Source organism: Gobio gobio (assembly GCF_949357685.1).
Source record: "Gobio gobio genome assembly, chromosome: 15".
Lineage (NCBI taxonomy): Eukaryota > Metazoa > Chordata > Actinopteri > Cypriniformes > Gobionidae > Gobio > Gobio gobio.
In genome coordinates this window covers 29956645-29983822 of record NC_137108.1, presented here as the reverse complement: position 1 = coordinate 29983822, position 27178 = coordinate 29956645, and the positions used below count along the sequence as shown (strand labels likewise).

General features: G+C 36.6%; 1 protein-coding gene and 1 long non-coding RNA gene across 2 annotated transcripts; both read right to left on the bottom strand.

Moving 5' to 3' along the window:
• Window positions 1-438: 438 nt before the first annotated feature.
• On the bottom strand, window positions 439-4559 carry LOC307139181 (uncharacterized protein). The gene is made up of 2 exons (XM_079838073.1): window positions 4268-4559; window positions 439-2038 (listed from the first exon to the last, which is right to left on the bottom strand). Exon 2 carries the CDS (start codon window positions 2029-2031, stop codon window positions 1099-1101), a length of 933 nt encoding a protein of 310 aa, XP_079694199.1. The 5' UTR covers window positions 2032-2038; window positions 4268-4559; the 3' UTR covers window positions 439-1098.
• Window positions 4560-6449: 1890 nt separating this feature from the next.
• On the bottom strand, window positions 6450-10543 carry LOC307139057. The gene is made up of 4 exons (XR_013818085.1): window positions 10388-10543; window positions 10102-10206; window positions 8943-9424; window positions 6450-7581 (listed from the first exon to the last, which is right to left on the bottom strand). It is a non-coding gene; the product is annotated as an uncharacterized lncRNA (long non-coding RNA).
• Between the last annotated feature and the right edge of the window lie 16635 nt (window positions 10544-27178).

Here is a 27178-nt window from a genome sequence, read left to right as displayed (position 1 = left end):
TCAGTATTGGTGGGGTGAATAACTGGCACCTTGGGGGAATGGAATGACTTTTTGTTTTGGACAAGCTGGCGCCTAGAAATGCAGTTCTGTGACATTGGAGGGCCACTATGTGCCTAAACTAGGGGCCTTGGTGTTAGCCTATTATTGACTGAGATACTCCTGCATATCAGTCCATGTGTGGATGTTTCTTTTTTTCTATATTTCTTGGCCAATCAGAATCATTCAAGCTGAAGTGATGACGTAATTTAAGGTATAATTGTGGTGGAAAATTGACTGTACGGAGGGCGGCCTATAAACTCCTTGTGAGTGTAGATGATGAAACTGCAAATTTCTTCGCAAAAAAAATTATATATTTTTCTCATTTTATGGTTTTATTTTCTTGCTTCAAAAACTACACCCCAACATTAACTTGAAAATGCACTGGAAAGCTTTAACATCTTAACACATAGATGAAATTTCAGTTATTTGAAGTAATGTTAATATGTTGGTATAAATGCTAAATAAAGTAAGTTAAATACAGTCATAAAAGTGTCAGACCTAATTGAAAAAAATAGTAAACTGTAAATATAATTCAAACAATCTATCATACACTAATTTGTATTTAGTAGTTAAGTTCTGTGCTTGTGGAAACGAGTAAAAATAGCAACCAGAATGTAAATAATTATGTGAAGACTAAAATTGTATCTTATTATCTGTGTTTCTGCATGAATCTTTTCAGCTAAAATCGAAGATTAGTGTAAAGGTTAATTTCTCAAATCTTAATTTTCTCAAACAAGAGGAAATCTATAAGGTGCAAGTAGATACTCATACAACTGCTAAAGTGTTTGATTACAGTAACAGAAAAGGTTTGACTGAGATTGTAGTTTGACTGTTATAAAAGATATCAATACTTTAAAAAGATGCCACTGCAAAATCTTTGTTAGTTAAAACCTTTTAATTTCACAGCAATGTACAATGCTTCCTGATAGGAGCCATTAATGCAACAGAAATACACAACAGGGTTAACAAACGTTTCTTACAACTGTGCACTTTAAGCATTTGAATCAAACATGAGTGACATTACTATTTACTGCAGTGAGTTTAGCTTCAAGCACCAGCCTACCTCATACTGGCCTTAAGATGAGCTAATACACGCTCAGCCTCGTTTAAACTCAGTGGAGTCTCCGGCGCTCTCAGAAGACAGGGTTTGGATGTTTCACATGCATTCACACTTTTTAACAGCTTGTTCTGGTCCACATGCAACACCCACCCCGGCTCCATGTGGAAAGCTACACACACATGATCCCACACATAGTATTCTTCTCTGTGGGGGCTCACATAAACACTACGATTCAACTTGTTCACCTCAAGCTTCAGCTTGTAGGTTTCAGAGGGGGCTTGACAGCGCCACCACATGGCCCCATCATATCCACACACACCATCCTCCTGATCAGGAAGTCGAGGATAATGGTCATAAAGATTTATGTCATGAGGGTGCACTAGGACCTTATATAGAACCTCTCGCCGGTAGAGCACAGTCTCGTAAACACGCAGGACTGGACTTTGGTCACCACAGAACTGCTTGCCATAGTGCCAGAGAAGCTCCTTAAATGAAAAAGTGAAGCGAAAGTTTCCATAGGAAGAGTCTTTCTGGAAGGCCTTTGAGCTGGTGAATTGGTTAAGGATGGGCGACTGGTTTTGAATTTGGGCAGCACTTCGACGAGGGAACAAGGATGTGAGGAAACGCTCTTCAGCTGAGGATATGTCATCAGATGTGACTGATAAATCCCACCAGAGGAAATGGCGCTGATCACTAGCCACCAGCTCTGATGGCTGTCTGAAGCCTGAATTGCGAAAAATACCCCTAAGACCTTGTTTTCCAGTGACATGAGACACTTTCTGGACACGGAACTTCACAGATTCAGGATAAGCAGGAATGTTGTTCTTATACAGGTACCCATTCTCTATTTCTTCCTCTTTTAGGTCTGACAGACTCAAATGTTGTCCCTCAAAGTATGTCTCTTTAACATCTCGGTTATTTCTGCGCTTCATTTTCTTTCTGAAACAGAGGGACAGATAGGGTAGGATTAGCATCATGTTAAACAAATTCACTCAGTATTTTCCTCTTGCTAGCTAGTAATAGGCCTATAGGTTTAGCTTTCCAGCAAAAACAAAAACATTTTAAACCATTGTCAAATACTTGGCAGGTTTGGCAAGTCATGTCTATATTTCTTATTTAACAGTCTCTGCTTTTAAAAGTAATTTAGATGAACAAAAAATAGAAACATTCAAAATGATTAAATAACACATTAGTCATGTATGAAGTGTAGGGTTGCCATGCCGCACAGCATCGTCCAGTATTTAAGACATCAATGAAGCGTTCCGTATTAGAGCCATACGGAACGCAGTTTGTCCCTGCTTGTCGCTCTAAATTGAGAATTAATCAAATCCTGTGAGATGAATCATTTTTGATTTGCAAACATACTGTTCGCGGAAGTGCTTTAGATCCAGCTTCACCGAGCGGGTCTCGCACTAAAGGCAAATCTCCCTTTCACTGTCAGCGTTTTGATTTCGGCAAATTTGTTTTTTGGGCGAATGCAAACAACGTGGTTATTGTTCATAATTTATGAGTCCAACATTCAGCCACGCAAGAAAACATGCATCTCCCAGAAGACGAGGGAGGTCGTCTATTTCACTGTTATGTTAAATATAGAAAAACAAGTTGTAGCCCTATTTTCTTGGACCTCTGAAACACGAAATAGCCAATAATTATTATTTTACTAGACCAATCTATTGTGTAAAAATAAAATACCCAAATGGTGCTGTTCTAGTCATTTAACCCCCCTAATCTGACTCCAAATCTGAAGTGAAAACTGCATCCTCCTGACCCCCTCTACAAAATATTGAATTATTCAGTATATCCATCACATCTTTCTTCAGAAAAATAAAAAAATTGAGCAGAGAAAGTTTCTGAAGTGTGGTTGATTTTGACATGGAATAATGTTTACGTCCTTGAACCTTTACACATACTTAACTGCAGATAGTCTACTAAAATGACAGCCTACGACATAGCCTACACACATTTTTGTCATGAGATAATGTCAAATGACAGAGTGTCCCTTATTTTCCTATAAAGTAGAGGTGTGCGATACCGCTAGATTTGGTATCGATCCGATACCAAGTAAATACAGGGCCAGTATCGCAGATACCGATACCAATAACGATACTTTTTAATAATTAAGGTGGATGCGTCTTCAACCTAAATCTAAATGAATTTTCATGACTTTTAATTTGTTTTTGTGATTTGCATTTTGGGTTATTAATCAGTACTACAAAAGCTTTTGTTCAGAAACAACTTTTGGTTACTTCTGTTTTATTTAAATAAACAAAGTTACAAAATGATTACTTCACAAATACAAAAAATGTAAAAACAAATTCTCTTTTCAAGTAGCATGTTAACAAAAAATGTTTCTCCTCTTTAGTGCACTTTTCAGGATTTTTTTCTTAAATAAACAAAGTCACAAAGTTTTACATACAACGCTCCTCTTTCTCTCTGCTGCCATTCTACGCCTCTGACTGACTGCCATTAGAAATGCGCGGCTGAGCGGCGCGCGCGCCTGACTGCTGGTGGTAGCGCTAGTGGTGAGTCACGTGACGGAGAGGCGGAGGAGAGCAGTGTCGAGCACGAGCAGCACTCTTGAGAGCTTCCTCTGCTCTGTGACAGCAGCAGCATTTTGACAAACACGGCCAGGTCGCAAAACGAGAGAAACTGAAACTTAAGTATCGATATTTTCACGTTGGTATCAATCAATACCGATACCAACGTTGGTATCGATATTAGTATCGATCTGCCCACCTCTACTATAAAGAACTACAATTGTTCCTTCCAGAAGTTGGCGACCAATGAAGTGTGCATTGTGCAACGGTTTTCTTTTTCACTATTTCGCTCGTTTATATTTAACCCTAGGATCGTGATGTAAACGTTCACGTTAGTCGTTTTAAAATGAACGCCTGGCGCCAAAAAGTTCACAAAGACGGAAACACAATTTTCTGCCAGCATACAGTAGCCTAGGAGGCTATGTCATTTTCAACAATAAGTGAATGATCTTTCCACTGATACCCTACACTTTTGGGAGATTGTATAGCCTAGAACATTTTAAATTTCGATTTACCACATGTAGCCTAAGTGAGATAAAAAATAACGGTCACGTTGTGATTTAACCGTGTATGAATTTAAAATTACATTAAACATGCATTAAGTATTTTTACGCAAAAACAACGGTATTACCTGCTACCAGAAGCCGCTGTTTTCAGACTGCACTGCACTTCTTCTTCAACGTGAAAGAATGAGGTGTGCTTTTTTTCATCGAGTGAATCTCCTCCTCCTGTCCTGTTTCAGAAACACACACACACACCCTACTCCACACCAGCAATTGGCAAACACAGTCTTAAAGTGAACAAACCCTTCAAAATAAAGTCACTGAATAATTCAAATTGGTAGGCCTATAGGCAATTCTTGCATTTAACCCTTTATGGTACGGAGCTGCCATTTGGCAAGAATACATTTCTACTCATTTCCTTGTTATTCAGAAAAATATACAATATATTGTACTATGGGAATTAAAAGGGCAGGCCTTAGGGTAGCCAATGATGTGCTGTTTTTAAGTCAAATGACATTTGAATGTCCCTCCAAAACTCTCTTTCCCTCTGTCACCTTTACACAGAAGACACCTGTTGAAGTGCTCCAGAAATTGCTCTATTAACCTCATTCCTAAACATGTGAAACATTTCTAAATATGACAACGCTGTATACCACTATGGAAAATTGGTATGTTGAAAATTGTCGCTGTACCACAGTGGAATTGCAGTGGAATTTCTATTGTGGTACAGCCACAACTTTTTCCTAAGTACCACCCATCTCCCCCCAACCCCCAGTGTATTGTGGACTGTGTGTGAATTAACACCTTTGCACGGCCAGAAAGCAACTGCTCTCTCATTACTGATCTGACAAAAGATGTTGAAATTTGGACAGCGGGCCTATGTTTCTCACAACATATCATCTGTTACAAATGCTTTGTTACATTATAATAGTCTTATTAAACGGCTCGGAGGAGTAATTGATTCTGACTGCGTGGCTATGAGCCGTCAAATATGTTTCTAAAATCGCTAGATAGTTGCCCATGATGGTAATACTCTTGTTAACATGAAAAAATGGCTTCACAGGGCAACATCAATTTTAACATAAAGGTAAAATTACCTTTGTTAGCTGAATAAGGGAGAACTTACATATGATGTAAGTATAAGCAGACAATAAATTGGACAATGAAAGCATTTGATAAAGTGATTAATATAAAATTGTATATGCCTAAAGTAGCAAAATCATCTCAAGAAGTTCAGTAACAAAAAAGTCAGGATATATTGAATCTGCATATGCCAATACACGATACGTGATACCAAACAATGGCACAACTCTATGTGCATGAGAATAGCTAGATGTTCAAGCAACAAAATGTTATTATATTAAGTTGAAAATGAATGTTGCTTATGTGTTACAGAATCATAAGGAAAGGTCAAAAGGTAATATTAGAGACTCAAACCATAATATCTGGCAAGAAAACAAAGACCTACATATGTTTGCATTACTTTGAATAAAGTGGGGAAAATACAGATTAAAGTGAGGAAACAAATGAAAGCAACAACGGCAACACTGTGTCTGATGTACTTGTTGTTCTAGCTCGTATTGTTAATAATTCTAATGCAATGATACCCGGGAGGCCAGTGCTCACAGTGGGGAATTCCAACTGTTAACGTGTTTTTTTTTTTTTTTTCAGCTGTAAAGGGAAATGAAAGTAAATTTCTCTGGTGAAAAGAAAGTGAAAAACTAAAACATATTCAGTCAATTTACTTCGGGAGTTAAATGAAAATCCCTGCCCAACAGATAGGCCTATGCAATATCATGTCCAAGCTGTGTCCAAAACAAAAAGAGTAATGGGCATTCACAGAATTTTTTTTTTTTTTTTTAAGTACAAAGAACACACAACTATCTTGATAAAAGTGTGAACATGAACTAAGAGTGATACTGCATTTGCATATAATGCAGTGTAAAAGAATCGAATCAAATCAGCGTAATGTAATTAAAAGAAGGATCTAAGCACTTAACATAAAGAAAGAAAGCAAAGTAAATCATACATTTTAATATTTCCTCATTAACCATAGTCTCCAAAAATGTAGCAAATGTTCATGGTTAGCCAAACTTGCATCAAGTCATATCAAAATGCAATGTGTTTTGGTTTCTTTGCGCAGTGGAAACGTCTCAGTGTCAGCTAAATGCCTGTGTTTTTGTAAGCTGGGTGATCTAAGCAGAGATGAATTCACAGGGAGCAAAGCAAAACTGATAAAGAACCATAATTTCTGCCTCTCCCTTCCAAAAAGCAACAGTTAATGTACAAAAAAGAGGCCACAATCTATTTCCTTATCAGTGCTTTATTAAAACAGCATGGGCAGCAACATATTTTCAGAATAGTAAAACAGCAGGTAAATTAGAGACATATTTCCTCCACATACCTTTCATACTTATTGGTGATTACAAAAACCTTCTACTATTTTAATACTTTTGAGCCGACTGCAGGTAATGGATCATTGGTCATTTTTACTCTAAGGTCTGATGCGGCCAAAGTCACACTTCACAAACTCTTCTGAGTTAAGTTTTGGCTCCGCGCCCTCACAGAGTCTGAGACTCTTAAACAGAATTGCCTGACTGAATCTGAAGATTTTTCCATGTGGAACATGGAAGGCCACTCCGATGTTATCCCACATGTAATTTGTTCTGGCTCTTGTAGGTATATAAATAGCTTGCATGTTACGAGACAGCCGGAATCTATGCGTTTTACTCATTGCCTGTGGTCGCCATATAATGGTGTCTTCATGGAACTCACACACTGCATCTTGTCTGTTCTGAAGCACTGGATAATTAGAGAACAGTTTTTTTGCACTAGGGGCATGAATCACAATAGAATACATCACTTCCTGCTTATAGACCACAGTCTCAAAAATTCGAATTTGGGGTTTCTGGCCTGCTGCACAGAACTGTTGTTTGTAGCTTTTTAACAACTCATGGATTGGCATGCTGAAACGGAAGTTCCCCAAGCGAGAGGATGCCAGGAAAGCTGGGGAAGAGGTAAACTTGTGCAGGAATGGTTTCACTTCGTAGTCAAATCCTTCGTTATTCAAGTACTGCTCCTCAGCGATAGTAATATCATGTCTTGAAATGTCTGGGCTCCACCATACCAGATCGCGTGTTGGCGAGTCTCCTCGTGATGGCTTTTTAAACCCTTCAGAATCCCAGATGCCATGGTATCCTTGAAGGCTAGTGTTATGCCGAAGGTATGACACATTAATTTCCACCTCCTCGGGTTGAGGTGGAATTGAATTATAGAGGTAATCATTCTCAATGTTATCAGATCTGAGATCTTCAAGCGTCAGGTGGTTCCCCTCAAAGTATAGTTCATCACAACGTCTCTCGTTGGTGCGAAACATTCTTTCAGGTTGAGAAAAGCTGTTTATGAGATGGAAATCACTTGGACTGTGATGGCTTGTATGGCACTGTATGAATAGAAATGATACATATTTTATTGAAACAAAGCTATTTACAAATATACTGAAAAAGACAACTCTTTTATATCAACTAAATTCAACTAAAACTTTTACTTCACTACATTCCAAAGCATAATGTCGTACTTTTTACTGCACTACATTTCATAAATTAAAGTTTTTTTAACCTTTAATACTTACTTACATTAAAAATGTAGTACTTTCTTACTTGTACTCAAGTAAAACTTTGAATTACTTTTACTCGATTAAAAGTAAGAAAGTACTACATTTTTAATGTAATTAAGTATTAAATGTTATTCAATATGAAACATAGTGCAGTAAAAAGTACAATATTATGTTTTGGAATGTTGTGAAGTAAACGTTTTCCAAAGAAGAACAGTGATAATGTACATAAACCTGAAAAATAAAATTACTTGGAAAGTAAAAATACTTAAGTAATGTCCGCCTCTGACTAAATTAAAAAAGTTATCAAACTAGAACAACACTCAGATCAGAAGACACATTCAGTGATAATATTTAAATAAATCGATCTCAGACAAAACGTATTAGCATTACACTAAAATATAAAGAGTAGTGTTGCTTTCATCAAGAGTAAAACGGTTGGTATCTGGTTTGTGTGGAAATCGAAACTGTGCTGTGGGCATGCCTAACAGACTAGAAACATGTCCAAAGAAAAAAAAAAGAAGACATCAACTTTTTCACTAAAGCATTTGAGGGCATTTTAGCTGCTATTGACCACTTCCATCTGTTGTTGTAAATTTTACAACAGCTTATTTCCAGTCCATTTTCATTACCAAAAAAAAAAAAAAGGTTAACACTTTAGTTTAGGGTCTAATTCGCACTATTAACTAGTTGCTTATTAGCATGCACATTATAGGATATTGGCTGTTTATTAGTACTTATAAAGCACATATTAATGCCTTATACTGCATGCCCATATTCTACAGTCCTTTAATCCTACCAAATACCTAAACTTAACAACTACCTTACAAACTATTAATAAGCAATTAGGAGTTTATTGAGGCAAAAGTCGTAGTTAATAGTAAGTTAATAGTGAGAATTGGACCCTAAATTAAAGTGTGACCAAAAAATCTAATAAACTTTTGCTAAACTTTGAACTTTTACTTCTAGTAAAAATTTAGAAATCCTGTAATATGTCTATACATTACATGACAAAATCTACCGTGTACTATTTTAGTTTTTAATGTTTTGACATATCCCATTGATTTTGAATATTTTATGCCAACCATTCTTACATTAAGTGAACTTTTAAAACACATAAAAACAAAATAGATATAAAAAATAGTAATAGTAATAGTTATTTTTAAAATTACAAATAGCTCTTCACTCACCAACTTGCTGTTATCCTGTCAGGGTGTTTGGAACAGAGAGAGAGAGAGAGAGAGAGAGAGAGAGAGAGATGGGGGGGGGGGGTGGAACTAACAGATGTAACTTCAAAATAAAAGTCATATGCGTGAATGATAAATATGAATAAATAATAATTGTTATATTTAGCAAATATTTTATTCAAGGCACTTGTGTCAACCCATTGAGCATTTAAAATGAATGAAGAGTAATTGCTTTATTAAGTATTTCGTTTCAGAATTCAATCTTTTTCTAAATCACTTCCATGGGTCATTCCTGGTATGCGGTAACATTTTGGTTTCATAAATGTTGGGGAAAAAAGTACATGATTTTCATGTTTTTAGCATTCTACCAAAATAGTGACACGTTTAACTATCAGGAATACACATTGGTCAAGCTCAGGGACTTAAAAAAATAATAATTATGGGTAGATTCCTTGTTCAGACACTGGCAGTGAAGGTGTTCCACCCTGTTAGGGACATACAGATAGTTATCACAAAATGTTAATAATGTAAACGTTAAACAATAATGAGCTTTTCTTGGATAGTATATGTACCTTATGCCATCATGGTATTGTTTTTTATTCTTGAAACAATAACACAACTATTATTGATGAATAAAATGTCTTGATTATTAAGAACAGGTACTTTTTGTACCCATTTTTGCCAAATGGATGGTAAATAATAGAAAAAATACATTCAAAAACATATACTGTATATGCTGTTAATGCTCCTCACCTCTCAAAATAAGACATATGCAAAACATTTAACGTTGCTGTCAAATTATTATTTAAAAATGACCCTGCTAACAGGGTGGAACGACGCCTAACAGTGGATGAGTTTTCCGTCATTGTCCTGCATGATTTGCCATCAGTAATGTGTGGAACTGCACCTATATAATATTGTTTTAAATAATATTTATATATTGTGGTGATCTGGTACTTATCTCAGGTCCTGATTAACCCTTAGAATACAATAATAATAACTGCAACTTAGTAGTCTTGTGCTGTCAGGTCAGAATTAGGTCTAAACCTTCACTGGCTTGTTTAACTTATACCAGTAATCTAGGTGTATGACCCCTTACCCTTTATTGAACAATACAAAATCAATAATCAGTCAATAACCATTTGAATGAATTCATGCTTACCCTCCAGCAGATTCTCTCATGGACGGTTGGTTGAACTTGGACTTGTAAGATGTACTAGAACGCTCTTTCTATTCTTATAGAACTGTCTTTAAGCTGAAGTAAAAACTGAACAGTATTTTGTCTTAATAAAATAAAAATGTATTTAAACAAAAGATAAAAAATACTGGTTACACAATGATTAATATTTGTTAGCAAAATATCAAAAGGTTAAAGATTGTAATACTTCAGTTTATCCAATCTCAACAGGGCAGTCCTGTATGAGTGGACGAATACACAGGCTAATTACCTTGTATGCAGTTCAAAGCAATAGATGTAAAAAATAACTTGTTCTCATCCGAGCAATTCAAGTTAAAATAATACAGCAGAGCAATTTGAGCAAATACTCGTAGAGAACTAATTTCTCCACGAGGATGCACCTATCAAACAAATCAAAAGATGCACAACCAAGAAACAAAAGACAGGGGTATTTATACAGAATTGTTTACATTGATCTCAATGCAGTTTCTTAGGTTTTTTCCAGAGGAACTGAAACTGCCGACCGGCTGTCAGTTGACTTGTGTCACCCCACCGACAGTGGATGCTGGTTTCTTCATTCTTTGCCATTTGGACATTCTTCCTTCCCTTTTGTCCTCTTTGCTTAGGGTCTTGTCTCATGTGTGTGCGTGTGTATGTATCTGGAAGTGTATTTGAAAGTTCACAATACCTTTCAATATTTATATAAGAATCCTCTCTTACAATATACACGTATATAGAATTTGCAATATACACTAAATACAATTTATTCTATTAGAATGTCCACCCTGTTAGGTTTACAGACCTAACAGGGTGGAATCTAACAGGGTGGAACATTTTAAGCTAAGTTAGCCATAGCTCTTGGACTGATCAACGTTTAGCTAACCTTCTACAGATAAACAGAACTTTTATAACCATGTCAGATATGTTTTAAATTTTTTTTGACCGGACAAACATTCTTCATAACAGAGCCTAACAGGGTGGAACTTTAAGAGTGGGACAAGCAGGATAACATTTAAAAAAAACTTACTTCATTTTGTACGGTTGAATTCCAGCAGGAAAAATAAATGATGTAATTTCCTGAAATGGAATTGTGGTCTTTTTTGGAAGTCGAGAAATACATCTTAACAGGGTGGAAGATGACTTCAGGGACAAGGTTAATTAAGAAAATTGTACATAAAATAACTAAAGTTTAACGGGATTTATGTTTATGATTAGAGGCAGTTTAGCCTATTAAACATAATCTAAAAAAATCTGGAGATTTTTATCATTTCATGGTTTATAGTTCTTGGGGAAGTTGATTACTTTGCACTGAGGACATGATAAAATGTAATGCATATATCAATAAAAAGGTGTGTAAATACAAAATAGTATTTTTAATGTCTATTATATCTGTTTAAGTGATAAAGAAGACCTACATTTATAATGTAAGCCATTTCTTATAAATATGTGACCCATTTTATAAAATATATCAGTAAGTAAATCATAGGGACAGAAAAGTCACTGTATAACAGGAATGACCTAGTAAAAATGTTGTGGGCGGGGCTAAGTTCGGCTGGCATCCAGGCTAGGAATGACCCTCTTATATTAATTTTCAGTGTTTTGTAGGCACCTTTCTTGCTTCTTCTTCTTACCCTACCATCACAACCTATATGCTATATGACGTTTAAAGGTTGTTTAAACACGCTTGGCTATAGGCTGAACATGTAATGCTTTCGTACATGACATCACCTTTTTCACGGATTCGCCTTTTTGGGGTTTGCGTGGGGATAATGATGGTATAGTTTCAAAACTATTTCAAACCTATTTCATGGTTTGTGTTCTCGGTCCACCAAGAAGTGTACAAGTAATTATTACAATATAAACCTTTAAATTATACGGTTTTGAACTGCAAAACCTAAAACGTCACTGCCATTTTTTTTACGGTAAAGTTCTGGCAACCACAGCTGCCATTTTTTTTACAGTAAATTTAACAGGGATTTTTTTTTACAGTGTATAGGCTACTTTCATAGGGGTAGATACAGCCTTTGTTATTGATCGTTTCAAGTTGGTGTTGCCAAATAGGGAAGTGAAGGACATATTAATTTAATTGATTTCAGATTAATATTAATAGGCTATGTGCTTTGATTTGAGTTCAAATGGGCCGAAGCTTCACCCCTCATCATTGAATGTAGAAAATATTAAAACTAACATTTTTGCTCACTGAGGCCTACCATGCACTATTCGGTTTATAGTCATATGTAGTCATATCATTATTTTTCAAACTACAACAATGTAAGAATGTAAAGTTACATGTCAAGTTACGTGTCATTCTGAGCAATCTATTCACTGTTTGTTGGAGAATAATTATACAAGGCAAATAGACACAACCCTTGCAGACACACAGAAAATGTCAGTACCTTTCATGTGGTAATGAGGACAGTAGAACAGGTCTGGCTCCATAGCTCAGTGGTTAGAGCACTGGTCTTGTAAACCAGGGGTCGCGAGTTCGATCCTCGCTGGGGCCTGTATGACACCTAAATGACACTTTTGAGTAGTTATCAAGAGAACCGAGCAGTGGCCGTTCTTCATACGTGGATTACTCAGTTGTCTGTTAGGTTCCTCAAAACTCATCCTAGATTTGCTGTAAGTCTGTATGTTCAAACTTGCTTAGGAGCAGGTTTATCTCAGATTAGACTGCATAAAGGTGGAAGTGGTCCAGTGGGTTAAACCACTGAACTGATATGCAGAAGGTTGCTGGTTCAATCCCAGTGGTCACCCCCAGTGTGTCCTTGAGCAAGGCACCTTACTCCATGTTGCTCCAGGGGGATTGTCACTGTAAGTTGTTTTGGATAAAAGCGTCCGCCGAATGCATAAATGTAAATGTGAAAGTCTGTCCCAGCCATTGCTACTTTCTTTCATAAACAAGTAAAATTTATCATTAAAAATTGGTGTATAAAAAAATAATACTTATGGTTATTTCTATGATTATCCTCTCAAACATATTCTTCTTGTATGAATATGATACACTTATGAATGTTCCTTTTATTCATTATCTTTTGAATTCATACCCATAATTCAAATATCCTGCTCAGATATAGTTCATCTTTGTTCTGATGACTAATGAGTTGATGAGTTGAACCAGGTGTGATAAATGAGGGAGACACAAAATGTGCAGGGCTGGGGTGCCTCCAGGACAGGTTTGAAAACCACTGGTCTAGCCATCACAATTTGGCCCTTGTCAAACTTGCTCAAATCCTACACTCTAAAAAAAAAAAGGTTCTATATTGCACCAAAAATGGTTCTTGGCTCGTAATCATAGGTGAACCTTTTTTAGTGCTATATAGAACCAATTTTGGTGCTTCAGCGGTTCTTCAGCGGTTCTTCAGAGGTTCTTCACCGGTTCTTTGACTAAGGTGCTATATAGCACCTCTGAAGAACCGCTGAAGAACAACTGAAGCACCAAAATTGGTGCTATATAGCACTAAAAAAGGTTCCCCTATGATTACGAGCCTTTTTTTTTAGAGTGTAACGGTTGCCCATTTTTCCTGCTTCTAGCACATCAACTTTGAGGACAAAATGTTAACTTGCTGCCTAATATGTCCCACCCACTAACAGGTGCCATGATGAAGAGATAATCAGTGTTCAAGTCACCTGTTTAACCAATTTTATGTTCCTGTTGTATGTTTCTTCTGAGTCAAGTCAAGCCAAGTCAGTCATGTTTTCCCCCTCGGGGTAGTTTTGTTGGCCCCTCTTTATATTAGGTGGCATTAACTACTATGTACTTACATAAAAAAATAAGTACAATGTACTTATTGTGTTCATATTGTCTTGGAAAACACTTTTGCTGATATTGTGGTGGGATATGGGTAAAGTTAGGGTCAGGTGTGGTGGTATGGGTAAGTTTAAGGGTGTAAGGGAAGTGTCAACAGTGTAATTAAAAATTTAACTACAGAAATTAATTACAGATGTAATTAGATGCAGGTATTTTTAAAAATGTAAGTACAATGGAAAAACATGTATGTACACAATAAGTGCATTGTATCAAATGATGAATTAAAATGTTAGTAGTTAACCCATTTGTGCCCAATTTTTTTCTGAAAATATTTCATGCATATAGTCATGTTAATAGTGTCCATATGTGAACATGTTCTGCACTTATTTTCCCCAGATTTTATTATTTTTTTCTTGAAAATCGTATTTGAATGTGCGGCAACTATAGTTGCCGGTGGGCAAATATGTTGCACCCCTTCAATGTCAAATTTGACCAGGAGGAAAATATTTGGCATCTAACTCAAAATAACTGCTTTCAACAGATCAATCTTTATTCATAAACAAATTTATTGTGTATAAAACATTCGATGCAAACTCAAAAAAGCTGCATCTAACTTATAATCTGTTGAATATGAAAATACAACAAACAACAAATACATTTGTCTTAAAGTGGTGGAACATAGTGCCGAACAAAGTGCCGCCATTAAGTTGCCCTAACAGGGCATTGTGTATCAAAAAGTTAAATGAAAATAAATGTATATAATGACGAAAAAATTACATCTATATAACAAAAATAAATAAATAGTCCCATAGTATTCAATGGCTGACTGTAGTAGGTGATTTCATATAATAATGTAAATGTAAACTCATTACACTATAATGGAATCATAAGCTATACTAGTCATAAAAAGAATTAGGGTCCTTGACCGATTAGAATGAAACGCATCCATTCCAAACTGGATGAAGGATCCTCAATATTTTGGCCCTTACAAGACATAATATCATAAAATATCGAAGCGAATTAAGGTCTACTTTACAGTAGAGATGTCAGTTAAAGGGTTAAATTATGTTTTAGGTGGGATATTATGAAAGCAAAAAGCACTAAAGACCAAAAATCTTGAATTTGATGTCTCATGTGACAGGAAGGAAGTTAATACCTTTTTTTTTCTCTTGAAATCCTATATTTGGTTGTTTTCTTGCATGTCATTGAGATTAAAAACATGGATACTATCTAGAAAAATACTTACAAAAGGAAAATGACAACTATACACTCCGGCAACTATAGTTGTCGGTGGGCTTAAATGGGTTAAGGCCACCTAATATAAAGTGGGTCCGTTTTGTTTGTTGTGTTTGTTTTATTTTATTACCAATAAAAGGCCCTTATCGGCACCTTTGAGTCTTCGCTCCTTCCATTCAACCACCGGACCGTGAAGATATTTTGATTTTATCTGAGTGCTACATCTTACAATGTTAGATATCTCATCTCAGATGTGTTTGCACGATTTGTTGTCTTTCTTAGAGTAAAGGTTCAAAAAGGTACAAAAATGTCTGAAGACATGATGAAGTGCTTGTTTTGCTATTTCCTGCTCTAAAGGTGTCAAAGCAATAAACGTCTATCTACTCTTGCAGGTGTTGTGCTAAGCAGTCGTATTTATCTTAGGGATGAAATTTATGACATGACCAGTAGGGACTTACCCTTTGCTTATCTGACCTGGACAAGAGTTTGCAAAGTTCCTGCATTGTGGCACTCTCTCTCTCTCTCTTACTCTTGCAACCTTGCTCACTGCAAGAGGTTCCCTTTTGTTCAAAATTATTTGTTTTAGATGATTAATTGTAATAATTAAAAGTTAATTCTTTCGTACAAATTCTTTTACCATTTTTTGTTCATTTATTCTTTATCAAGAAATACAATATTTTTCATCCTCACTACTTCGTCTGACTGGATCTCATTGCATCAAAAATATGAATGTTATTATATATACATAATTTTAACATTATTTTGAACTTTGTTTAGTCTATAATAATAAACAATGCCCATTTTACTCAATGAGAGATTTATTATCTCATAATTTTATTGGAGCATTACATACAGTTAGTATGAACTAATTTGCATTAATTTGAACAGTGAAAGCTATTTTTAAGAGAAATGGAGTGTTCTCGTATAAACAATTAGATACAAATTTAAATGATATAAGAAAATACAACAAAAAGCAGAGAATTACAGATCGTGGGAAAACTCTAGGGGTCATGGAGTTTTCATAAGTGACAAAAACACATACTGTGATGTGTGAACTTTGTGTATACCACATCCTGTAAAGATAACGTATGTTGTGTTATTTGTGTGGGTGAATATGGGTTCTGGTGGCAATAGCATTCAAATATGTAGACAGTAATAAAGTAAATGTCTTTACAGGTAGAAAATTGATAAAATGTACAATAAAAAATGTGTGTATTGCTAAAGCCATTGACGCAGGTAAATAATGCTGTTGACACAAATAGAAAAAGTATTGACGCAGGTTTATTAACGCACGCAGGAATATGCTAGAAACCACATTACGTAAATGTAGAGATGATGGCTGTGTCCGAAACCTGGAAAATGCTGCTTTCGTTGGACACATTTCAAGGTAGGAAGGCATCAAGGCATCGATTTTTGAAGGGAGCATAGATGTATCCTTCGCTGCCTTTGATATCCCACAATGTGCTTTCCATTCTGTGACAGTTGAGCTGCATGGGGGAAAAAATATGGCGTCAGAAAGTTGCGTTTGCTGGTCAGTTTGTGTGTAAATGTACGTTTTTTTACCAACATTTTCCACTTCTGATGTAATTTCTAGCGAGAAATTACTAATGTAGTTATTAAATACTTGTTTAGTTCTCACCAAAGCTCTCTCTATTTTGCTGTAGATCATTAAACGGTTACACTGCCTAAGAAGTCTGTCCGAAAAGTTTTGTGAGGTGCTTTAACTGCCTTACCAAGCCATTGTCTGATAAGGCAGCGAGGCAACGAGTCAGCTGCCTAGGTTTTCAGACACAGCCATTGTGTGCCATTATGGATATAAAAATGGGGCCTTTTTTTTAGAGCTCTCGTGGAAGATCTTTAGGAGAGAGAGAGAGCACAAGCAAGCAGCAAGCAGAAGCCAGCTATGAAACCACAACCTCAGAAGACCAAAGAAGACACCTGACATTTTTAGAGAAGAACACATATACTGAACAGAGACAGGGTAAGCTTTAAGATGTAATTGTGTATCTGGCCCATGGAACTTCCAGCTTAGCTGCATTGATTTGTATAGAGATTTCCCGACAGACTTTACAAAGTCGGTCATGGTTGCCAACCAGTTGCAAAAGTGTGGGCTGTGGGAGTGCATTAGCAGGCATAGCTATCCTCTGAGGGCGAAGAGCCAGCTGTGGTGCACTGAACGGAAGGCTGTAATCTCCGTCTATAAAAATCACAGTGAGCTGCACGAATGCCTTAGATTCGCTGTGTTTTGATACCGATGTAGGATCATAAAACCATGAGCATCAATTGTAACGCAACGTTCTCCATTGTTGATGGAAGGCTTGTTCGAGATGCATCTGTGCTGGGCAGACCGATCGGCGTATGACATCAAAGTACAGCGAGAGCATACGACTCCTTATGCTTTTGTATCGCTCATGCGGTATTTTGATATCATGCGCAGAACGGTCTGCGCAGCGCCGATGCATCTCGAACAAGCCTGGTGTGTTTCAGGGTTTGTTTTTCCCGCTGCCTCGCTAGCGTTGCTGAGAAAGATGAGACTTATACAGTGACGTAAGACCTGGCTCTGTGGCGGCTCTCTAGCCCGTGGAAAGGCAAACCGGTTCTTAGAAGGCTCATCAGTCGAACCAACTCAGAACTGGCACTAGCACTGGCTCTGAGCTAGCACCCAGTTCATTCTGGTGGAATAGGGGAATACAGGAGTTGAGTAATATAAATAGAGGAAGTGGCTCATGACCAAGAAAAGTAACATGGTCGCGGTAGAAACCACACAACAGGTGGCTTGATACAGTGCAGGAGATGCAGATAAAAAATGCAGTCTGCTATGACAAATATGTCATTGACCCTTGAGAAGCTTTATCATCTGTTTCATGTGTAAAATGTAATGAATTGCTAATTACAATAAGCTACTCTACACTGCTTTTTATTATTATTATTTGCATGCTTGGCTGTTTCTTTTTTTATTTAATTATATGATTGTATGATCATTATGTTATGTTAGAAGATCTGTGAAGATGTATGAGCCTATACGGGAGAAAGAACACACGATGAACGGAGTAACGGACCCCAGTTCTATGAAGCATTCAGCTGCGAGTAGATGAAGAAAAAAATGAAGATTGAGGAGCATCACTGAAAAGAATCTGTTCATCATCCATCCAGAAAGACGTAAAACAGGCCCGGATTGGCTGATCGGGAGCACCGGGAAAATTCCCGGTGGGCCGGTCTGTTTTTTTGGCCACGAGAGCCGTTGTTGTCATGGCACTGAGTTGAAATATGGATGCTGTCCCTAAGCTGCCTGCACTCACAGCAGCCCAACTTTTTTATTTATTATTTTACCGCAGCCCCACTCTTTTTATTTATTATTTTACCGCAGCCCCACTCTTTTTATTTATTATTTTACCGCAGCCCCACTCTTTTTTTATTTAATATTTTCTCCGCAGGTTAATGATGACGTGATTATCTTTTGACTCCCTGGCCCCGCCCCCGACACAGCACCTTGCAAGTTGCTCAAAATAAAAAAAAGTCAGATAAAAATGGATAATGAAGCGCAAAAGCGGCGCTGAAAAGGCCAGAATAAAAAAGAAGAAAGCTTTGGAAACTGACGCAGCCAAATGTTCTAAGCTGAGCAGCACATTTTTCCTCAAAAAAACAAATGAAGACGACGAGGCCGGTAAGTAAGCTAACGTTAAGGTAGTTAGGAGCAGTGCAATTTGCTAGCGACCGTGCAAAACATCGTTGTCTGCAAACCACGTTCATGTATCAAACTTTTTCTTGTAGCTCTTCAGCAGCAGCCGCCTCTAGTCCGGTTTGCTGCTAACAGTGAAGAGCAAGGCCCAGTAACGTTACCAAGCTCCAGTACACATGAGCCCAAAACACCAGAATGGGCAGGTAGGATTGTCATTCAGAAGAACTAATATGCAACTTTTTCCCCAAAATAAACGTAACAATAGCCATTTTATTTGACCATTTATGACTCAAACATCTCCTGATGAGCATACTGACACCTTGTCCGCTCACAGTGGGTCCACCTATAAGCCTGTATCCTATTTTTCCTATTTTCTGGCGGGTCGTTTTTTCCCGCGCTGTCTGCGGATGTGACGTCACCACCGCTGCGAGAGCGAGCAGAAAATAAGAGCAGTTCTGTTTTTTGGCCACAGGTGTCAGTCGCGAGTTCAAATTTCAGAAAAACGCATATAGCCCCTTTAATGAAACTGACTTGACTTGATTTGAAAGCTTTGTAAAAATGGGATATTTGTGGTGAGAAATAAATATAACAAATTTCATTTAGTGTCAGAAAGAGAGCCAGGACCCAGTTGTGAAGAGACTTATGCTCTCACTGTGAAAGACACAGGTAAGCTGCTATTGTAGCATAGTGTGTGAATAAGCAAACATTATCACTGAAAAAATTTGTATCTTACTTGTTTCCAGTTCAAATATCTAAATATTCTTAATTCAAGATACATTTACTAGAGAAGTGAAATGGCATAAGAAAGTATGTCTTGTTTTCGGGGGGAAAAAACACTCTAAAAAATAAGTGATTTTTTTGTTGTTGTTGCTTAAAACAAGCTAAATCTAAAACTATTAATTTTCTTACACCATTGGTAGATAATATTGATTGTTTTAAGCAAAAAATCACTTAATTTTGAGGTGTTTTTCATACTTGTTTAGTAAATGCATCTTGATGTAATAATTTTTTTTTATATACAGGGAGTGCAGAATTATTAGGCACGTTGATTTTCTGATCATATTTTTTTTCCAGGCACATTTGACCAATTCCAAACCACAGTAATCCTAATAACTACTATTGATTTAGTATTTAATAATGTAAAAGTGATATATAATTGTTCATGAAGGCTGGAAATGAAAATCACCTTATATTCAGGTGTGCAGAATTATTAGGCATGTTTTCCTTTACAGATAAATTGAGCCAAAAAAGAGATTTAACTCAGACTGAAAAGTCAAAAAGTATTAAATGCCCATGAGAAGGATGCAATACTAATGCAATACTAGACATTGCAGTTAAGGCATGACCATTGGACAGTGAAATGCTCGTTGGGTCAGCAGGATCTGACAAAAACAGGTGGTGAAGAAAAGACACCTGTTAACTGCAAAAGAATTAAGAATTAAGGTGAAGAATTAAGGGTGAAACCATCAGGAACCCTTTAGTCTCCAGCGCCACCATTTTCCAAAGCTGCAACCTACCTGGAGTCTCCAGAAGTGCAAGATGTCAGGATCTCAGAGACTTCAGTTAGGTAAAGAATCCTAAAAAATGACCCCCACTAGATAAGAATCACAAGCTGAAGTGTTGTAAAATACATGAAGAAGGTTTTTTTATAGGCTTTATGGACAGATAGGTTGAGAATGACTCTTGAAGGACCAGCACCACATCCTCTAGTACCACTGTTTGAAGAATTCATCTTCCAGAATCTGGCAGTACGTTTTGGGAGTTCATTTTTAGTCGATCTCTGCAAAACGGACTTCAGGATGGACTAAAATTAACTCCCAAAACGTACTGCCAAATTCTGGAAGATGAATTCTTCAAACAGTGGTACTAGAGGATGTGGTGCTGGTCCTTCAAGAGTCATTCTCAACCTATAAAACCTATAAAGCCTATAAAAAAGCAGGCTTCATGTATTTTACAACAATTCAGCTTATGATTCTTATTTAGTGGGGGTCATTTTTTAGGATTCTTTTCCTAACTGAAGTCTCTGAGATCCTGACACCTTGCACTTCTGGAGACTCCAGGTAGGTTGCAGCTCTGGAAAATGGTGGCGCTGGAGACTAAAGGGTTCCTTATGGTTTCACCCTTAATTCTTCACCTTAATTCTTAATTCTTTTGTAGTTAACAGGTGTCTTTTCTTCACCACCTGTTTTTGTCAGATCCTGCTGACCCAACGAGCATTTCACTGTCCAATGGTCACGCCTTAACTGCAATGTCTAGTATTGCATTAGTATTGCATCCTTCTCATGGGCATTTAATACTTTTTGACTTTTCAGTCTGAGTTAAATCTCTTTTTTGGCTCAATTCATCTGTAAAAGAAAACATGCCTAATAATTCTGCACACCTGAATATAAGGTGTTTTTAATTTCCAGCCTTCATGAACAATTATATATCACTTATACATTATTAAATACAAAATCAATAGTAGTTATTAGGATTACTGTGGTTTGGAATTGGTCAAATGTGCCTGAAAAAAAAATATGATCAGAAAATCAACGTGCCTAATAATTCTGCACTCCCTGTATTTGGACTGGAAACGAGACAAAAATACTAAGAGAAGCATTTTTTTTTTTGCAGTGATCACATTAGTTACAATATAACAACTTTCTATGCCCAATTGTTACTAGTGACCCATTATGTTTTAATCAAATGATAGTGAATATACAAAGCCCACGATTAAAAGGGAATATGATAAAAGTAATATGAATTAAGCCTGCATATTTTTCCATTTTGAATTTTGAATTTGCTTTGATTTAATTCAATTTAATTTGAATGTGCTTTCCATGTCAAATATGTTAAAGATTACAATATGCTTTTATTGTGATTTAAATACAGGTGCAAAAAGCCAGATAACAGTGCAATACTTGTTTAATTCTTTAACTAATGTTCTCATATTTGTGAAAAATATTTGAAGTTGTAAAGCAGCTGTTTCCTTGAAAAAGAGATGCTACTGTCATTAGAAAGTGCAATACATTTTATTTTAATCTTTATTTTGTATATATTTATTTTTTCTTAAAGAAAATTTATTCTGATACTGTCCTGTTATTTACTGTTCTAATAAATCTTCACTGTGAAGCAAAACTTAGGCTACTGTTTTTGCTAAATAATTTTCAAAAATACAAAGAATTACAAGGCTGTAGAGAACAGTGCACCTATTGCAGACTTATATTCTGAGGCTTTAATTACATTATTTTAATATAGTCAGTCGGGAACTAAAGTGGGCCGGTCTAAGTCATGAAACTCCAGGGCTGAAAATGAGTCCCAATCCGGCCCAGACGTAAAATGTAGCCATTTCCTAAAGCTGAAGGGAAATGTCTTGCCTCATAAAAACAAAACTGACACATGATTGGTTGCAACAATAAATTACTTGTGTGAGTGTAATGGCAATATCCTAGAAAATCTGATTTATGATATTTAATCAGATGTCCTAGACATGTATTTTAGATTGACCTTATCTCAATCTACTTTACTTATGTGGCCCTTCCCCATTCTATTTTCTGTTAATGTTACTGGTAAACATTTTGACTGTGTAAACTTTAATCTCTGAGTGTGAGTGGCCTAAATGATACATGAAAGTTACTTTGAAGCAATAATATAAAAAGAATTTGCAAACAATACGACTATCAAAACAGTAGACAAGAAGTAAAATAGTTGGAAAGATGCAAAAGATACAATCATATAGGAGAAAAGCACTCACAAGTGTAGACTCATATCTTAAAGAGATTATTGTGACTGTCTCAGATGCAATCAACTCTATCCGTGTCTGTAAAGGTGTGAACCAAATGGTCCATTCAATTAGAATAACAAAGTGACTGTGTTCCACAGGAATTTTGAAAGTCTTTATTCCCTATTGTGATGTATATCCGAGTGAAACGGCTTCACGAACAAGAAAAAAATTCAGGGCGGTACTTTTTGTCCATTGGGAATTAATTAAATTGTTGTCGTTGCTATTGCTGTGATCTCATGTGAGTGGCATATACCGCCCTCCTGCCAGTAGACACATTATCAGTGAAGAGAAAAGATGTTGCTTTAAGTGGGAAGTTATTTACATTTATGCATTCGGCAGACGCTTTTATCCAAAGCGATTTACAGTGCCCTTATTACAGGGACAATCCCCCTGGAGCAACATGGAGTAAAGTGCCTTGCTCAAGGACACACTGGTGGTGACCGCTGGGATCGAACCTGCAACCTTCTGTGTGTCAGTTCAGTGGTTTAACTCACTGGACCACCATCTCACAATTTTTAGTTATTTTGATTAAAGATTACGAGGGCACATCTTTTTTTAAGGATATGCATGGTGTTGTATCAGTTGATTCAATAAAATGAGATGCACTCTCCTGATAAATCCCTGGGACAAATTTTAAATGTACCAAGTGAACTCGAACTTGACATGAGTGATCTGATTGTGCAAGGTCTACAAAAGGAACAGGAGGAATCATCAAAGAAGGAAGCCAAGAAGAAGAGGAGGAAGAACAAACCCCGACCAGACTCATCTTGAAGGGAAGGGGATGATTCAATTAATTAGGCAGCAAGAAAGATTAAACAAAAGATTAATTAAAATTTTCCAAAGAAATATTTGTTCAAGAAGGGTTTGAATGTGATTTGGAAATACTGAAAAGCAAGGTTGATGGCCTTAGCACAGAAGAGCATCAGCGCTGCTTGTCAACATAAGAAAAATATTGTGCAACAGAAACATAGGGGAGAGCGGGGCACAACCTAACACTTTTTGACTTTCTCAGTTTTGTGTAAATCCACTTGTAGTATTCATTTTTTTCCCCACAATAATTTCACACATGTGAAGTACAATTATGTGGTTTTGTTTCATTAATACAGTGTATTAATGACAATACTTTTTTTTTTCTTGATTTACCATGACCATGACCATATGACAGTTTAAACTGTTATCTGATCTATCTAATCAAAAAAATATGCAAGAAAAACTAAAATATTTTGTCAATAAAATACAATTATTAACTTTTTCATATAAAATAATGCAATTTTGCAATGATTAAAAATAAATAAATTAATTTGAGTTTGACAACTGTTGTGGAAATAATTCTATTCGAAAAATGAGGAGGGAGGACACAAATGCAAATCTTTCAAAAGTCAAAGTATCAAAAATGGTTTTATTTCTTGCAAGAAATAGGCAATTCACATACAGAGAATGTCTGTCATGAGAAGAGCACAGTTTGCTCTCCGGGGTACCATTATATACCCTTCATACATCCTGAGTAGGTTGCATCCAATCTTGTTGGCCTTAAAAGGAAATATCTTTATTAGACCCCTTGTCTAACATAAATTCTAACTAGACAGCACAATACCCATGTCTGCAGAAGTTCCTGTTTTTAAGCTACATCATTTTCACACATTCTGCCTATCGCTAATTTGATCTGCGCACATACTTTTCACACTTGAAGTACAATAGGTCACTGCTGACCTTTTGCACTACACAGTTTCCTTGCTACTGAGTATTCTATCACCCAGAACAATTTGTTCCTGCAAGCTAGTCCTAACCTATGCATTTCTAAAGCTTGGTTACATATCTTTAATAATGAAATGCTTCATGAGTACAAATACATGTTCAATGTTAAATGTTCAATGTTAATGTTAACAAGTGATACACATCTAGGAGTAAAAGATTCACATCTATAAGTAAAAACACATCTAGGTAAAATGAACACTTCTAATAGTAAAAACATCTAAATGTAAAATTTCCTTCACACAACAAACACACCACAACACACAGTTATACAGCATAGTTAAAAAAAAATAGAATTTCTGAACATTGACTCTTGGTCTTTATTCAACTTTTTATCATGGTTTCTCAATAGAATTCATAAAAGTATAGCATATAAAAGCATAGTTCTAATAGGGGCACAATGTAACTGCAAGTGGTATTTAAATCCGGCTCATGTCTTCTGCTGGTTAGATCAGAATTAAAGAACTATCTCAACTGTTAAATAACAGATATAAGATTACAATAATATCAGATTTGTCTTATTTTAAATAAACACAAATAACAGAGATGAAAAATTAACTTAAGAAATTTACTTTTGGTTATATAAATGTTCAGACATTTCTTCCAAAGATTTTTTTATTTTGGCAAATAATTTCTCTAATAGTGTTAATAATAAGCCGTACATGCAAACAGAAATATACATTCTGTGAGGTGTTCATGCAACAGAAATATACATTCTGTGAGGCGTACATGCAACAGAAATATACAATCTGTGAGGCGTACATGCAACCGAAATATACATTCTGTGAAGCGTACATGCAACAGAAACATACATCAACGTATATACAACTCTTGTAAAATGCATGAAGAAAAAAATACAAGTTACATTTACATTTAATCATTTAGCAAATGCTTTTATCCAAAGCAACTACAAATGAGGAGAACAATAGAACAAATCAAACCAATAAGAGGGCAACAATATGCAAGTGCTGTAACTAGTCCCAGTTAGTCAGCACAGCAGGAAGTTTCTATTTTTAATAGATATATAGAATAGTAAGTGTTAGTTTTAATGGGTCAAGTGTTGATGAAAAAGGTGCGTCTTTAGGCGTTTCTTGAAAATGGCTAACTACTCAGCTGCTCAGATTGAGTTAGGCAGGTCATTCCACCAGCAGGGAACAGTCAAGGTAAAGGTCCATGAAAGGGATTTTCTCCCTCTTTGGGATGGCACCACAAGGCGCCGTTCACTTGCAGAATGCAAGTTTCTGGAGGGCACATGAGTCTGAAGTAATGAGTTTAGGTACATGGGTGCAGAGCCTGTGGTCGTTCTGTAGGCAAACTCCAGTGTCTTCATTTTCATGGCAATTTCTGTCAGGACCACTATCGTCAAAGATAATTGATTGACTATTAGCATATAGTTTGGATTGCCGGTATGGTTCTGTTTTGGGCAAGAACTCCCTGCGCATCCATGAAGCCTAGCATGGATAAGAGCAGGGAGAGCAGCAATGACGTACTTGGTAACTCTCGTAACCTCGGGTTCCCTGAGAGAGGTCTCTTATATTGCGTATGGGAAAACTCCTTTTCTCGAGAATATGAAGCAAACCAAGTTCTCCGTTGAAGTCTATGGGGTCGCTGTGTCCATTTCTTTTACTGTCTATGTGTAGTACTGGGTTGATAGTCATATGCAAATAATAAAAAAGATAGACAAACCCCTTACAGATACAGAGTGTGCCTTTTAGATGGTAATAAGGACAGGGGAAAAAAGTAAGACTCAGGCCTAGTCCACACGTATACGGGTATTTTTATAAACTGAGTTTTCCCCTCCTCCATTTAAAAAAATAAAAAATTGCATCCACATTAAAACGCAAAACACGCTATGAAGCGATGTCAAGGAGCATGTCAAATCAACAGGTGGCAATATAACCCTAACCGTAAAGCCAAGTTGGCCAATTAGAAGCCTTGAAAAAGGTTATTGCCGGTTCCGGTTCTGACGCAACAAGCCAAAATCTCCGGTTTCACCGTCCACACCACGACACCACAGGAACCGGAGTTTCTAAAAATGTTTACCCTGGCAGGAGTTTTCAAAACAAGTTTGGTTTCAGTATCCGGATACTGCGTTTACGTGTGGACGAACGGCCAAACCATCTAGAAAAAATGCGGTTTTGAAAATACCCGTGTTCGTGTGGACAGGGCCTCAGTGGATACAGCACTGGTCTTGTAAACTAGGGGTCGCAAATTCGATCCTCGCTGGGGCCTGAGCAATCAATGACACATTTGAGCCAGTATCAAAACAACTTTGCAAACATAAAATGGCTGTCAATCCAATATAACAAAATCAATCAAACAGATCTGATCTGAAGTTCAACACAGCGAAAGACACCAAAGTAAAGAACTTCAGACTATATGTGAGTGCAAACAAACTGGGAAACATCTTAATTACTGCAAGCTGTAGCCAAACAATGATATGACCAACTCTCTTATCTGAAATTTCAATAACTTTATACAACTAAGGGAAACGGGTAACTTTAGATTGATAGTTGTGTTTATATTATTGTTTGGGATTGATCTAATGCGTCTTGAATCTTGATATGTTAAGTCAGTCTCTGTGCCATTCAGAGTGTGGTTTCAGTCTTGTGTTCCAGGATAAGGTTAATAAAAGGTCTCAAAAGGGAGTCTGTTTTAACTCTCGGTAAGGAATCCTCCTCCTTTATCTTATCTCATGATTTATCCTTGTGATAGTCAAGATGTGCCTACTTCTGACCCATCTTGGATCACCTAAATCATCCTTGGAGGAATAGTTATATGGCTATAGGTCAGACTTGCTGGTGCCACAATGACAGATCTCTTATTTTATGGTCCCGGGGTCTTACATTTCAGCCTCTTGTGGAATTCGGGTCTTTGCGCT